At 42.1% G+C, this 15,232-nt stretch overlaps 1 protein-coding gene across 12 annotated transcripts in view; it reads left to right on the top strand.

Moving 5' to 3' along the window:
* Positions 1-15,232, top strand: part of CFAP61 (cilia and flagella associated protein 61) — a 104,155-nt gene that overhangs the window by 12,808 nt on the left and 76,115 nt on the right. For all 12 annotated transcript variants that reach the window (XR_011676841.1, XR_011676830.1, XR_011684407.1 and 9 more), the window contains 6 exons: positions 5,242-5,352; positions 5,655-5,814; positions 9,067-9,106; positions 10,301-10,440; positions 14,168-14,294; positions 14,618-14,695. Coding sequence is in view for 7 of the 12 variants with exons in the window: in XM_071417136.1 (XP_071273237.1) it covers positions 5,242-5,352; positions 5,655-5,814; positions 9,067-9,106; positions 10,301-10,440; positions 14,168-14,294; positions 14,618-14,695 (656 nt within the window). In the remaining 5 variants the exon portion in view is untranslated. The remainder of the gene's footprint in view (positions 1-5,241; positions 5,353-5,654; positions 5,815-9,066; positions 9,107-10,300; positions 10,441-14,167; positions 14,295-14,617; positions 14,696-15,232) is intronic.

The raw sequence follows: 15,232 nt of genomic DNA, 5'->3' as shown, positions 1-15,232 counted from the left end.
CAAATTAACATACCTGGCTTTGAAGTAGGATGCCCGGTGTTTTTTAATTGAGGAGGGGAATTTTGATAGCCCTGGTCTCTGACTCAGAAGTGATTTTTGTTTGTGAGGAGCTGGCCTGTACCAACTGTGGGATAAATTTGGGCTTGAAGTTTCAGAAAGCTGTTGTGTGGTATATACTGTCTATCAGATACAGTTGTGCTGCTAAAGGAAGATGTGATTGTAAAATCTGGTGGTGAAGTGAGGTCTGTTGGTAGCTGAGCAGCTGGCTAACTGTGCCTGTTCCATTGTCCTGTTGACTTATGTCATCTTTTTTCCTGGTGGTTCAGCTTCTGCTCTTTGCTTATTGTTTGCGGTCTCCCGGGTTACCAGATTTTGGGAGATCAGGGACTGTCTCTTTATTCTGCTTTTATATTGGGCCCAATATAGCAACACATGTGCTAGCTGCTTCCTGTGAGTGATAAAAACCAGTAGCACAAATATGTCACCTGTTTGTAGAACAGAAGTGTCATGTAAATGATTTACAGTTGTTGTCTCTATTTTTCAGTGTCAAAGGGCATTTTGTGCAGAAGGGCAGCATCTTGCTATCTACTAATTATCAGTAGTGGAATAAAACACCTCCACCACTAGGTTATGTATCTGCTTTTCTGAACACAAAGCAGCAGGCAAAAAAGGCAACCAGGGAGCTGCAGGGCTGTCACCAGCTGGTACCTCGAAGCTGGCAGTCACAGAACAGAAAAGGGAGAGAAACAGGTCTTGTAGCTGCTCCTGTGGACTTCCCCTCCCCTGCAAGGAAGCATCTTGCACATAGGAGATGGAGGAAGCTGCCTGTCTCCTGTTTGATCCTGTGCTCCTGCAGCTCTAGGAGTATTAGTTCAGAAGAGGCGACAGATGTGGGTAGGAGGAGGAATGAGACTGAGGAGGGGGAGAGATGCTCAGGAGGCAGAGCCCAGTCCTGGGCTGTCTGCTCTGGGTGACCCTGCTTGAGCAGAGGCTTGGGCAAGGTGACTGACCCCCCCCGGCTCTCTCCCAGCCTTACCCATCCCAGGGCTGTTCCTGTCCTGGTGTCCTCTCTCCTTCTCCAGAGCCTGCAAGCTGTAGGTCTGTGTTTTCTGGCAAATTCTGTGCTGCTGAGCTTTTCACTGAGAATGTGGTTACAGGGTTTGACAATACAGCTGTTATGTGTTCTTTATCATTTAGGAAATCTGTGGAACTTCTAAATGTTAAAACTTAGCATGAGCAGCTGTGTTCTGTTCAGTTTCTTGAGAATCTGACATCTGAGTGCTTTTTAGAAATGTTTTAAGCAGCATGGTTAGCAGTTCGGTGAATCTATCTCTCTTCTTTTCTCTCTTCATTTAAAAACTTTATTAGTTTTGATGGTAGTTGCAGTCCTGTGGGTTGCCTTCAGCTAAGACTTCTTAAAGTAGTAGTATCCCTTTATTTGGAATGACAAGCGCAGCTCTGGGGAAAAATAATTATTTGTAGATTTTCAGATAGCTTGAGTGCAAATCATTAATGATTGTAGAGGTTTTGGCTTGCCAATTGTTCCATTTTCTGGCCAATGCACCAGTTATGTAGTGGGTCTAGTGCTGGCTAAGTGCCAGTGCACTTACTAGAATTTATTTACTTATTTCCTTGCTGTGAGATAAGCATTAGGAGAAGTAGGGCCAAACAGACACAAACATTATAGGGTATAAGGAAAACTTTATTAACACAATTAAGAGAAAAATAAGAAAAAACCAGAATAAAACCTCAGAACACTTTCCCTCCCCCTCCCCTTTTTTCCTTTCCCACTGACAACATAAGAAGACAAAACTTAGGATAGTCTTTCTTTAGTCTACTTAGGGAGAGTAATCTCTCTTGTTATGCTATGGAGACTTTGCCACAAGAAACAGTTCTCTTGTGGCTTCAATGTCACAGCGAATCAGCTGCCCAGGAAAGGAAAAATCTGCTTGCAGTGTGAAAAGTCCCTCCTATACCTTGTAGCTATCTCACAGCTGCTTTCATGGGCCGTTTCAACTTATTAGGGTGCTACTTAAAGGATGAGCTGTTCTAACAAAAACAGAAGTTCTTTTAATGCATCTCTGGGAGCAGAGGTTTTCTACTACTACCTCTGGGGAAAAGTTTCTCCTCTCTTTCTGTTGAAGTTTCTTATTGGAATACAGTAACATCTATTTTCTTCAGTACTGGTGCCTTGGCTTACAGTTGTGGTAGAACACTACGTCCCCTCAATGCATTTCTATGAGTTACAGTTACAAAAGAGTCTGATGTGTCAATTATATCTTCTCTGTGGCCTTACAAGAGGCTCTCAGCCCAAGAATAAGGCATCTCCTCAATCCACTCCCATCTAGAATTTGCCTCTTTTTTCACTGATCTCAGAGTCCCATGTTGTTGTCTCTACGTGTCTTCACTCTTTCCTTTCCCTTATTTGGGAGAGAAATTGTTGTTCGTAGGTTCGTTTGTTCTCAAGCTTTATCAACTGAAGCAGTTTTTTATAGAGTTCTGCAATGCTGAAGGGTTGATCTCATCCAGGCTCTGCATTGGGCAAATTGCTCACCATGCCTCCCACTGCTGCTCAGGTCATCTCCACTGGCACCATGCAAGTCATGCTGCTGCCAGTGACACCCCTTTGTCTTTCTAAGATAGCTGTGGCCGTGTGGCACTGCTCTGGCTGCTCCTGGCCCCAGCCCCTTGGGGCTGACCCCAGTGCTGACCGTGCGGCTGTTCCCAGTGCTGGTCCCCGAGCGAGCCATGCTGAAATAGTTGTGGTTGCACAGCACTGCCTGGCTGTGTGGTGTGGCCACGGCTGCACCAACCTTGGCAGAGCAGTCCTGGCTGTGTGGCATTGCCCTGGTTGTGCTGGCCTTGGCCAAGCAGTCCTGGCTGCGTGCTCACCTGCAGTGCCAGGACGGTTGCGGCATGGCAAGGTGGCAAAAATCCCAGCCAAGCAGTGCACTGACCTGCGCGGGGCCAGCCTGGCCCGACCTGTTCAAAGGCCAGAAGCCAAGAGTTTTTCCCAGGCTTCCTTCATTTTTAAATGTGCTGTTCCACAGGTGTGTGTTTAACTCCTTCAAGTGGTCTAATGGGGTGTCAATCTCCAAATTTAGCCACTTGATTGGCCCTTCAAAACCAGCCAGTTCATTACCTCTGGCAGGTCCCCCCAGGGAACCACCCTCCCCCTCCCCAACTGAAAAATCAGGCTTTTGTTAAACCACAACAATGATTTTGGGCACATGAGGAGAAACTTGAGTATCGTAAGATGAGAGCCTGACTCTGGTGCTATTCCTAGAGAGAGAGACACTAGAAACCTAATAGCAAAGTTGTCCCTTCACTGCTCAGGAGCATTAATTCTGTTATCATGGAATAGTAGTTCAATTTTTTGTTGTAGCTTTGCACATTTTAGAATAGAAGAGTTGCATCCCAGTAGTCCATTGTTAAGTCTTTCCAACATCAAGGCCAGCCTGCATCCTTGAAATCTGTTGTGGTGTTAGTCCCATGTAGTTTGCATTTGTGGATATTGCAAAGCTTTGCCTGTTCCATGAAGGCTGCTTTAGTGGCTGCATTGAAAACTTACTGCTGGGTGGTGTCCTCCTGTGAGGGCAGAGCGGGGTTCAGTGACCTGACATCAATAGAAGATCTGGACTTGGCTTTATGGAATCTGAAGGCTGGAAATTTTAAAATGTAAGCTGCATTCCTTTGTAATTTTATGTTCCTACATATAAAAAGGTTATTTTTTCAAGCTCTTTAGCTTTAAGTAGAGACCACAGGTTGATATTTTTTTTCCTTTCAAAATGTAATGCTCTGAATAATAATGAAAGACTATATAACAGTCTGTACTGATATGCCACTTAGGTTTCAGGGTAATTACAGTAATTTGGTTGTTACTCTATATGGTGTCATGAATTAGTTGCTAGAAAACATGATGCAGTGGGAATGATTCAAGGGCTTTTCATCAGGCCTCATGGTGAACTGGCTTCTTGATCCTGATGACTGTACCTCAGCTAACAACCCAGCAATCACAGAATTATTTTAATTCTCTTTGTTTGTGGTCTTTACTTGATTTAGTGATAGTATTGCAGTTCTTCACATCACTTGTGTACAGCATGTCTGTAAACAGCAATGCAGCCACGTCTGACAGGAGTGGATAGTGGCGCCATTAAGGATTTGCATTTTAGTATGAAGTCAGAACAACATATCAATATTTACATGACAACAAGAGACTTGTATTAATTAACTTCTGACACCTGCAAGGCTGTTGGTAATGAGAAATGGAGCTGGTTAATCAAGACGACATTTGATCATTTCTGTGAAGGCTCACATCTGTGATACCCCCAGAGAATCCACAATTCCTAACCCCCGCATTTCTCCTTGCCCTGCATGTTGCATCTGCACTCTTTTATTGACAGAGAAACAGATTTTGAGACAAGATTTTTTTTTTCTAATTGCTTCTGGCTATTTTTTTTTCTAATTGCTTATTTTAAACCTTTGAGGTGTTTTAAGTGCCCATTACTGTGTGAAGAAATGCTTCTGTCTATGCATGTAGCTTATGTGGATGTCCCAAGGTAAAGTTCAGAGGGAGAAGGGATGAATTCTGTTGTTTTCTGAAGCTTATTTTGTTTTCTTCTTGGCACTCAGAAACCTTTATTTCCTTAATGTTACTGGATTTTCTAAATGCAAGGGTGTCCTTGCTTGATGAGTTTTCTTCAGCAGCAACACCTACACCTCAGGAGTTTATTGTGTAAAATTTATAAAGGAATTATAATCCCTGTTTCTTGTCTCTTACTGCACCAGTAAGAGCTCTGGTTTGACTGGGATTTAACCTGAATTTCAATTATTTTAGGAGACCTAATCTGAGAATGAAGAGCCCTTGCTTGTCTTTGTGATCACCAGAAAGCAAGTTAGCAGCACATGGGATTTAAGATATCAGTGAATACACTGACTCCTTTTTCAGTTCAGATAGGGCAAAGATTTGACACAGGGATAAACACAAGTTAGGAATTGCTTGCAAATTGTCTTGTTAAGGTCTTATTTTACAACCAATTCCCTGGATTTTGGTTTTTGGTTTTGTTGTTTTTTTTTTTTTTTGCTTTGAAATCAAATAGTCTAATGAAGCTCTAGCCTAGTAAGTGTAGGAGGGTCTGCTTTAACTGTGGTTAAAATGAACCTTTTGATAGCAGTTTCATTGCTGTGATTCTGAGAGTAAAGGTCCCATTATTAAACCTTGTGCACTTTTACTTTACTCAGATGAAGATGAAAGCAACCAAACAAGTCAAAAGCCAGAGCCTGTTTCTTCTCAAAACTTGGAACATGTTCCTGGTGCAGATGCAGCTGTGCAGGTAATGCTGCACAGTGCTGCTGTGCACACACCCAGCAGTGCTGCTGGCTCTCAGAGCTGATACAGAGCAAGGCTGGCAGAGATGAGGACAAGCAAATACTGCTGCGTTTCCCTCCTGCCCCATCCTCTGCTCTGGCCCACGTCTACATCTGCTGTGGGGCAGGGGTCAGAAGCTGCTCTGGGTCTGGAGGGAGGGGATCAGAGTTATTGGTCAGGGTGAGTTTACCCATCCAGTTCCCTATGAGCAGCCATCAGGGTGGGAAGAAAAGGTCACAGAGAGGTGAGAAAGGATGGGACTTAACTAATGAAACACTTTGTCGACTTTCCCAGACTGAACCGCCAGTAGGTAATGTCATCGACGTGGGCTCTAAAGGCTCAGCAGAACCTCTGCTGGAGGAGGGGGATTTGCATCCTGTGAGCGGAGGAGCTTCAAATGTTTTTAGTATCCATCTGTTTTGTATCGATGAGGAGTATGAAAGTAGGTAAGTATGGAGAAAGAGTCGCTGCTTTCCCATTAATAACCATTTTCAAGGTCATGTTTTTAGGACAAATCAGAAAGTGGCAGCACCTGCAGTGGTTAGATGGGATTTTTTCTCACCTCTGTCTTGTCTGCTTCTTTTATATTCAGTAATAATGTTTCAACCTCCACTTGTAACTTCCTAGCTCTGACAGGTCTAGGAAAAATTCATTTTTCCTAGAAATGAATTCATTTGAAAAATTAAAAATTCATTTTTGTTGGAAAAAATGTGAGTTGAGGTTGTGGAAAAAGGCTGATGTTTCCTTCTAAGGAGACACTCATTCTGAAGCTGGCTAGCTGCAAGAGGAGCTACATGAGTAGTTCTCATCTCATTGCATGGGGCAATAAAGCTGTTGTTAGCTCTGCAGGTAAATGTTCCCATTCTAAACACTGTCTCTAGTCACTGAAAGAAATTATTCTGTGTTCTAGAATCCTCTACAGCTGGGGGAGACAAAGGGATTTTCTCCATGATTGCTGCTGCTGACCTCACACTCTTAGATCCTGGTGGATTAGAATAGGGCTATAAATGAGGTTTAGACTTTTTTTTCTAAAATTTCTCTCCACACTTGAATATGTTCAACCATATCAGCAGAAACTTCTCCAGGAACTTTTTTCCTTTTCAATGTGATGGTAGATAGGAAGATACAGGATAGATGAAGCAGCTGAGCACACCCAGGATCTTCCATGCTTTTGAATCCATGTCATATCTGCAGACAGCAGGCATCAGGATAAGGGCTTGATAGATGAGTTGAACATGTGTAGTACAGTTTGAAAAAACATCTGTCTGCTCAGTCATTGGTGAGTAGCAATTTCTGAACTCTGGCTTAAAAGAAGTGTAAGAGTAAACTTCACTGAGAAGAAAAATGAGAATTCCTTGAAAACTGGTTCTATTTATTGAGCAGTTTCTTGATTAAGGAGGGCACCTACCCAAGGGGATCGAACACTGTATCTGCTGCAAATGCAAATATACTTCTTTTCACTTCTCACCCACTGACTTAGAGCTGTCCCAGTCTCTTTTCCATGGTGACAGCAAATTGTGACATTTCAGTTTAAAAAGACTTGAGAAATCTCACCAAAGCCCAAAGTTACCAAAACAAAGCAAAGACATTGCACATTGCCTTTTGTTTACATATTTCCAAAGTGATATACCCAGTAACAGAGCTCAAGTTTAAGACCTAGTTTAAGTAGTGAAGTGCAGGAAGTCAACATAGAAGATCTGTGTTGTACTTAAAAACATTGACCAACTAATGTGTGATCAGAACTGTGTGATGCACTGCTAAGAGACTGTGCCAGAACAGTTAATTGAGGGACAATCTAGTGTAAGAATTCAAGCAAGATACTTATTGCAGAATAAGAAAGCTTTATATTAAAATACTAGTGAGGCAAGGGGCTTGCTCTGGAATGATTCCATTATACTGAAACAGTAGTTCAGAGCTTTGCTAGAGATTTATGTCAGTAAATAATCTCACTGTAGGCTTCTTGAGTTCTCTGCTCATAGCTTCCTGTCCTAAGGATCTGTCTGTTTTTGCCTCCTGAGCTCTATGCTTTGTTTGCTGTTTCTGTTCAAGACATTTCTCACTGCATTTATCATTCAATGCTGTGCTTCCAGTTTTTTTTACCTGCAGACATCTGTGGAGCAGTGTGGATTCCAAGTTGGGTATCAGGAGGAGACAGCATTTCTGCCTGAAGACTTTTCCTACAATTACCTCATACAGAACTGAGGAATTTGTAGATCTTGCTTTCAAACATTTTGCCTGTATGCTTCTCTGGCTTGCCTTTGCTTGATCCACCTGCCTGTAGAAGAAATATTAGCAAAGCAAATATATGTAAAGGAGGACACAAGATGATGCTGACTGCCTCCTAGAGTCTTGTCCTGAGGGAGTTCCTGCTGGCCTTGCACAGCATGGACCCAGAAATAGCAGTTGGCTTGAAGTGTAGGTGTGATTGCATCTTAGCCCTGAGGGAAGTTTGCTCCTTGGGAGTTGTTACCCACTAAAGCTGCTAAATGTTTCCATCTCCTAAACCCAGAGCTGTTATATGGCTGGTTAGTGCATTGAGAGTGAAATAGGAAGGAACTGAACTACTGGCTTATCTGCTGATATTTGGTACTTTTCTAAGCCCCCTGAAAAATCTCTCACCTCAATTCTTGTGGTCCTTGCTGCCAACAAGGTCCTGGATACCAGAGAAAAAATTACAATGCAGTGTAGTTGCAATGGCATTTTCCTTTCCCCTGATTAGCTATTCTGTTAACTAGTCTTAGTTATGTATTATATAGGTGAATATATAATGCCCAAATCCTGATCTGTACTTGCAGCTTTAAGTTTACATTCAGACATAAATATTGCAATTAAAAATTATTTCTCTTTTAAGTAATATTGTTAAAGAGGTAATTAAAGGGAGCTTGATTACAGTTCTGAAAGGAAGAGAGGATTATTAATATTATAAATTATTATTTATGGCTATAAATATCAGTATTTATAAGGTAACATATATCTGTATGAATTTCTTCAAAAAATACATCTTGTATGGTGGAAAAGTGTTTTATGAAACTTCAGCATAACTGGGTTTTGAGCTCTTTGATAGCCTTAGACCTGGGAGAAACAGCAGGGCTTTGGTGAGATTTCTCAAGTCTTTTTAAACTGAAATGTCACAATTTGCTGTCACCATGGAAAAGAGACTGGGACAGCTCTAAGTCAGTGGGTGAGAAGTGAAAAGAAGTGTTTAAAAACAATTCCAAGTATTGATGTTCCTGTTAGCCTGTCAGAGCACATCAGGCAGGTGTTCCTGAGTGCAAAGTCACAGAGCCCTTGGTGCTGGCTGAAAGTACTGTAGAACATAGTAACAACTGTTTGTAACCTGAAGTAATATTTGCTATATACTAATGCTGCTGTGATAGTCCAGGAATGGCTTCTGAAGAGGCTGGAGTCAACAACATGAGAGCCAATGCTTTGTTAGTTCCTCTCCCTGCCCTTTTAGTGAGGAGCCTTGTGAATTATGTCAAACATCCTGGTTATTCTTGTTAATAATGATGCTTTGAGCACTAGAAGTCAGAAATTGCTGTGCAGCATGCAACATCAGCAGTTGATTATTGATGATCTGTTGGGATTGTCTGATCAGCTCTGAATAAATGCTCCTGCACTTGCAGCAATGGCAATATCACAGTGTATCAGATCATTCTGATATGTGCTTTATTTGCTAATATTCATTCTTGTTGCAGGTCACTGGATTTTTTGCAGTATGCTTTCAGCGTTTTCCCAGTGAGTATAATGAAAGTTGGAATGATTTTTGTGTGGTGGGATAGCAGTGCAGCTGCCAGCCAGGGGATTGTGGTCTAGTGCTCCAGTGAGTCTGCCCCACATGAGTGTGCTGGGTCTGGTTACCCTGGGCTGAGCTACTCCACTCCTTGGCTGCTTCTGGACTTCGTGGAATGCATACCTAAGTCCTTTATTTATCCTAGAATCCTGGAATGGTTTGGGTTGGAAAGGAGCTTAAAGATCATCCAGTTCCACCCCTGCCATAGGCAGGACACTTTCCACTAGACCAGATTCCTCCAAGCCTTGTCCAGCCTGGCCTTGGACACTTCCAGTGATTGAGCAGCCACATATTCTCTGGGCAGCCTGTGCCAGGGCCTCCTCACACTCACAGGGAAGAATTTTTCTGTACCTTGTAATCTAAACCTGCTCTCTGTCAGTGTGAAGGCGTTGCTCTGCCACTGTGCTCTTGTAAATAGTCTCCCCAGTTTATGTTCCATAGGGACTTTTCTGACATGCAGATTTAGAAAAGAAATGCTTCAAACTTCTTTAAAACCATGTACAGATCCAGACTGCACTTACATTAAAACAAAAACAGCAAAATTTATTAAAGGAGATGGAGTTAAAACCTATAAAACAATGGTATTAAGGAGATTCATAATATTTACCTAGAAACTGAATTGTGGCACTGTGGATTCACAGTGCAGCATCTATTTCCAACTCATGCCCTGTGTGATCACTCTGTCTGAGGTAACAAAGTCCACTTTCTGAGACTTTCTTAGTGCACACCAGTGTTGTAAAGTCATGTAACAAATAACTGCATGGCAGTGTGCCTTAGAGACAGGCCCTGGGTACCAGAGGCACTGTCTTGGCCCTAAGAAGCAGCACAGTCAAAAGCACTGCTTACCACCAAAGAGTTTCTAGAGAGAGCTGACCCAGAATGCATTTCAAATTCACGTAATTTATCCATCCAACAATGTCAGTCTTTGAAATAAAATGTCACAATGGAATCACCAGATGTAGTAGGGAAGGTTCATCCCATAGTTTGCTTAAAGTGAAGCCATTTCTGAGCTGTCAGCTCCTTGGTGCTGCCCAGGCAGAGCAGTGCTTGGTGGTGTGCAGTGTAAAGCCTGCATTCAGGGCTGTCTGTCCCCTCAGAGGGCTTAGAGAACACTTTTATTGCCTGCCAATGTCTTTCAGGACAGAGACTTGTGTGTCATCCTGGTGCCACATCATGTCCCAGAGTTCCCGCTGATCCGGAGCTTTGTTCGGGCTGTCCCTTCCTGCCCGTCCAGGCTGGATCGGGAGCTGTACGTGTTCCACCGGGCAGGATTGCTCACGTGAGTCATGCCCTGGGGCAGCCCTGCTGTGGGACACACCTGCCAGCATTTGTAGGGAGGGTCCTCTCAGTAGAGCCCAAACACAGTGAGAGGATTCATTTGGGGTTTGTGTATACAGTACTAAGGTAGGGAAGATGGACATTGGTATAGACCAGTGGCTCCGAGCTCCCTGGTTGTGGGCCAAGGCCAGCAGAGAAGCACGGTGCTGTGTTTGGCCTTGGGGATGTGGGTCAGATTGTGTGACACTGGCACCTGATACCCTGGTGTAGGTTTAATTCTTGGAAGTACACTGTAGCTTTCTTAAGAGAACTGTAGTCATGTGTTTCTGGGACATACAGATCACAGCAGAAACACTGTTGAGTATCTGTTCTATATAATTTCTCTTTTACTTTTGGTGTTGAATCATTTATTTCATGCCTTCAGTCTCTGTGATCCTCTGAAAGCTTCTGTAGGCTGAGATATCAGTGAACTGCAACACCAAACCTTTCTTGCTGTGATTTCTGTTATGTGGAATGAGTTTTCCAAAGCTTTGCTTGCATATCAAGCCTATTCTGGCCCAAACACCAAGCTTAAATTGTGGTATAGTTAGAGATACTTCTTTTTTTTTGGTTCTGGTCCTAATGTACCAAATACTGTGTGGTTTTAGCAAAGTACTTCTAGGTTTAATTGTGTACCTAATCACCTCTGGTGGTACACAAATACTTCATGCAAGAGCTGGCCAGCTACTCTTGGACTGAGGCAGAAGCTTTTTGCCCTGGGATGAAACTTCTCCTTCTGGGTCCTGAGTTAAAATCCAGCTGGCTGGAAAGAGAGCTGCTGGAGTAATTCCTGATAATCTCAGGCCCAGCTGCTCAGTAATCCACCAGTAAGGCTGGGAGTCATATGTCCTCTTGCAATTTTGGGCAAAATTCAAGTTGTTATCAAGGCTCTTTAAAAAAAAAAAAAAAGTTACCATCCTGATTACATTGTGCATATTACAAATGACACCAGTCCTTTCATGAAAGCAAAATAGGGTCATTAGTAGCATTTTCCAAATCCCCCTGCAGCTTTGCAGGAAAGTAAGGGAAAATAGCTGCTTGTTGAGGTTCAGGATCAGAAAAGCTTTGGGAGAAACCAGAGAAAGCTTTTGGAAAGTTTCTGCAGAACAAAACCTACAGGGTGCAACAGCAGATACCTTCTTGGAAATAGCCAAAATCTGTGAAAGTGAAAGATCAACACATTGTACTTGCACCTACGGCTTTCAAAAGCATGTGAGTGAAAAGGAAGTCAGAGAAAATGGACTAAAAGAAAAACGGGGTAAGAAGAGAGGGGAATATGAGGATGTGAAAGGGCAAAGTCAGAAGAGGCACAGGCACAAAATGAACTCTTGATTAGTACAGGTAGTAAAAAGGAATAAGAGAAAGTGTTAAGTACACAAAAAGCAAGAGTGCAGCAAATGGAACTGTGAGTCTGCTACTTAACACTGAAGGAGAAAAAAATAACAGATGACAAGGCATAGGCTGAGGTTCTTAATGGGTACTTTCCCTCAATTTTCACTAAAAAGCATAATAATAATAGTGTCCTTGTCTCTGAGCAGTCAAAGGACTTGAGCATCTAGAATGAGTTAATTCATTGCTGGGAGAGAAAGGAGTACAGACCTTGGATAGTTCTTCCTCCTGTTCTATAATCCCAGTGGAGCTGGTGGATCTGCTTATTTAAACAAAAAAAAGGGAATTTCAGCTTTTCACATATTCTGTTTTTGTGATGCTCCAGATGCAGCTCCCTGTAGGCACAGCTGCTTTCCCTGGGGCATGGGTGGGGAAAAGCTGGTGGGCTGAGCAGCGGTGGGAGGAGGGCACTCGGGCTGCAGAGTGTGGAAAACAACAATCACTCGTTTTTAGAGTTTAAGAAATTTAATAGTAATAAAATGGTTATAAAAATAGTAATATAATTAGAGTAATAAAAATTTGAACACTTGGGGTTAGGACAATATGAGACAATAAAAACAAAGAGTTACGCACAGTCCAGGTACCTCTTTCTGGGCAAAATAAGCCTGAAAAAAGACACATGTTAACAGAGGATTAACCCTTAAAAGTGATAGCCTGTTTGCATATTTATACATCTCATACATGATGCATGAATTCTATTCAACTAAAGGATTCTGTCTGGTCAGTGGCAACTGCTTCTTCTTAATCTTGATGGCATCTTCGGGGCTGAGCAAGGTGGGAAGAAGTTGGTTTCTTCTGATAATGGAGCAATAAATTCTTTTTCTCTGAAAGATTTAGGTGTCCTATGGCTGCTATCATGGTGTGAGTACCTCATTCCTTTCTTTAAAAAAATATCCCACATACATAGTTTCTATTTTAGCTGCAAAAATTGCATTTTAACTACAAAACTACATTTAACTACATTACCCACACTATTAAAATGTTAATACAGCACTACTAATCAATACATCATAATACATATAGTAAATATCTGTGTAGAGCCATATAATATGCACTTATCGCAAGAGTGAGCTGCAGCTCTCAGCACTGTTGGGTCTTGCAATCCAGAGTGGAAACGTTTGGGAAGCTGCAGAAGCTCAGCTGATGCTCACTTAGGTCAGGGTTAATTTGTTATTTAGTAACCAAATGTGTGCTTTTGAGCACTCAGAAATGGTCAGTGAATTCAGCTGTGAAATTTCTCATAACATACCAGAATCTTGGTTTTTTTAAAGTACCAGTGTTATTCATTAAGCTTGTATTCCACAAGATGCCTCTCAGGATGACTGAGGCTGAAGAATAGCACATCCACTTTTAAATTGAAAGCCAGAAGAACAGGATTAAAAAGATTCTGCTACATGAATTGCAAGTTTTTATCTGTGGGTGAAAGAACTTTTTTCTCAGAACTGAAGCTGTAGTTCAGTTTCTTGAACACCACTCTACAAGTGTGGGTTGCATGAGCTGTGTGTATCTAGGAAAGGGTTCTGCCTTTGACAGACACTGGGAGAGCTCCTCAGCTGCTATAGACTGTCAGTGTGAGGTGAATTTTCTTCCTAACTACTAGGTGAGAAGGTGTTTGCTAACAGTCTGTAAATGACCTAAGTGCCACCTTACTGCTGTCTGTAGGTGAGGTGTTCCACGTGTGGCACAGGCATTCTGGTACCAGGTCACTGCTGTGTCATTACAAACTGGCACTCCATCCTTAGCAGAAGTGTTGCAATCATGTAAATTTATCCTCATGTGTTACTGCTTGAGGCACCAAGGCCTAACACAAAAATTAGTAATTTGGTTCTCAGAGAAATTATGTTCCTGCTTTGTTTTGTACCATGACAGCTGGCTCAGTTTTAGTTTTCTTTGTTCTCTTCTCATTTTTTCTTGCCTTTCCCTGTTCTAATCTAGCTCTTTTCCCCATGTGCCACAATGTTCAGCTACAGATTCCACATTTGTTTTATGGTTCTTTGCCTGCCTTTATTGCTGACTTTTACTGACTTGAAGACAGGTGGTACCTTGGGTTATAGATTGGGCTGAGTGTTTAATAGCAGATAAAGCAGGATTCTGGAGTTGTCTCAAGTAGGTGCTCTGATTTTTTCTATTACATGCAATAAGTTCATATCTGCCTTTGGAACAAGTGTCATTTAGCAATCAGTTACAATTTCTGAATGGTGTTGTTGGTACTTGTGAAGGGGTGTAGTCTTAAGCTTGGCAGTTGTCCTTATTTTGTCACAGAGTCAACTTTAATTCTTTTTTTTTTTGTCCTTTTTTAGGTCATTTAATGTAAGAAAAGCAGCAACCAGTGACCTACAGGGTGTCAAAATGCTCCTTGAAACTCTTAGCTTGAATGAAAATATGTGGAATGACTCAAAGATATTCACTGAGACTCGCAAGGATCCAGTGAGTATTTGTTGGTGATATGTGTTCAATCCTGTCCTAAGATCAGGACTGAAGCAGTGGCTGAGCTTGCAGCACTCCTGCAGCAGCTGTACCCAAACTGAAGTGTCAGTGAGGAAAGGTCTGTGTGGTCCAGAGTCCAGCCACACACACCTGGCTCAAACAGGGCCCTCTTGGGGAGCAGTCTGGTTAAACTGGGATGGTGCCTTGGAGCTGCACTGGGAGGAGAGTGTTTTAACTGGAATTCTATGGTGAAATACACAGTTACCATTAGAAAGAGATTCTACTGAAACTGGAAATGTGCATCTGTTGCCTTTACCTTGCAGGATGGGATGCCACTACAGGCTTTTGTAGCAGAAGTTTTGGATCAAGTCGTTGGTGTTGCTGTCACTAGGGATGAAATGGTAAATTCAGTTTGTGTTGCATGAGCTCTGTGGTGCTTGGTGCTCACAGTAAGGCTGAGTTTTGTGCTTGGCACTCTACTTGTGCCTAACAAAGTGTCTGTAAAAATACTGCTTGTAGAAACTGTCTAGCCTATGCCCACTGTATTATTTCTCTGCTCATAGGTAATGATTGGCACACAGATGAAAAAAGAAATCCTGTTACTTTCAACAAGTTGCTGCTATGTCCTGAAAGTTTTCCTCCTGCACTTTTTTGTGCTTTAACACAAAGCTATTCTGCCTCTAAATAGGTGTTTAATCACCTCTTTCCCTTCTACTTTCCAAGTCAATAAGCAGCTTTGCCACAAATCCTGCAAAGAGCAGTAATTCTTCTTCCAGATTTGCTTTCATAACTTTTTTGTCCAACAGTAGAGTCTTAAGTGATTGTGAATCATGTACTTGAAAACAAAAGCCTATTCCCTGATGGAGTAAAAAAAGACATTGCACATTATTATTGAATAGTAAACATTCTCCAAGTCTTACTTTTGTGACATTCTGCTA

Source organism: Agelaius tricolor, unplaced genomic scaffold, assembly GCF_023055355.1.
Source record: "Agelaius tricolor isolate 1412-34295 unplaced genomic scaffold, bAgeTri1.0.p SCAF_1, whole genome shotgun sequence".
Lineage (NCBI taxonomy): Eukaryota > Metazoa > Chordata > Aves > Passeriformes > Icteridae > Agelaius > Agelaius tricolor.
The sequence above is the reverse complement of the archived record's forward strand: the minus strand, read 5'-3'. Positions and strand labels throughout refer to the sequence as shown.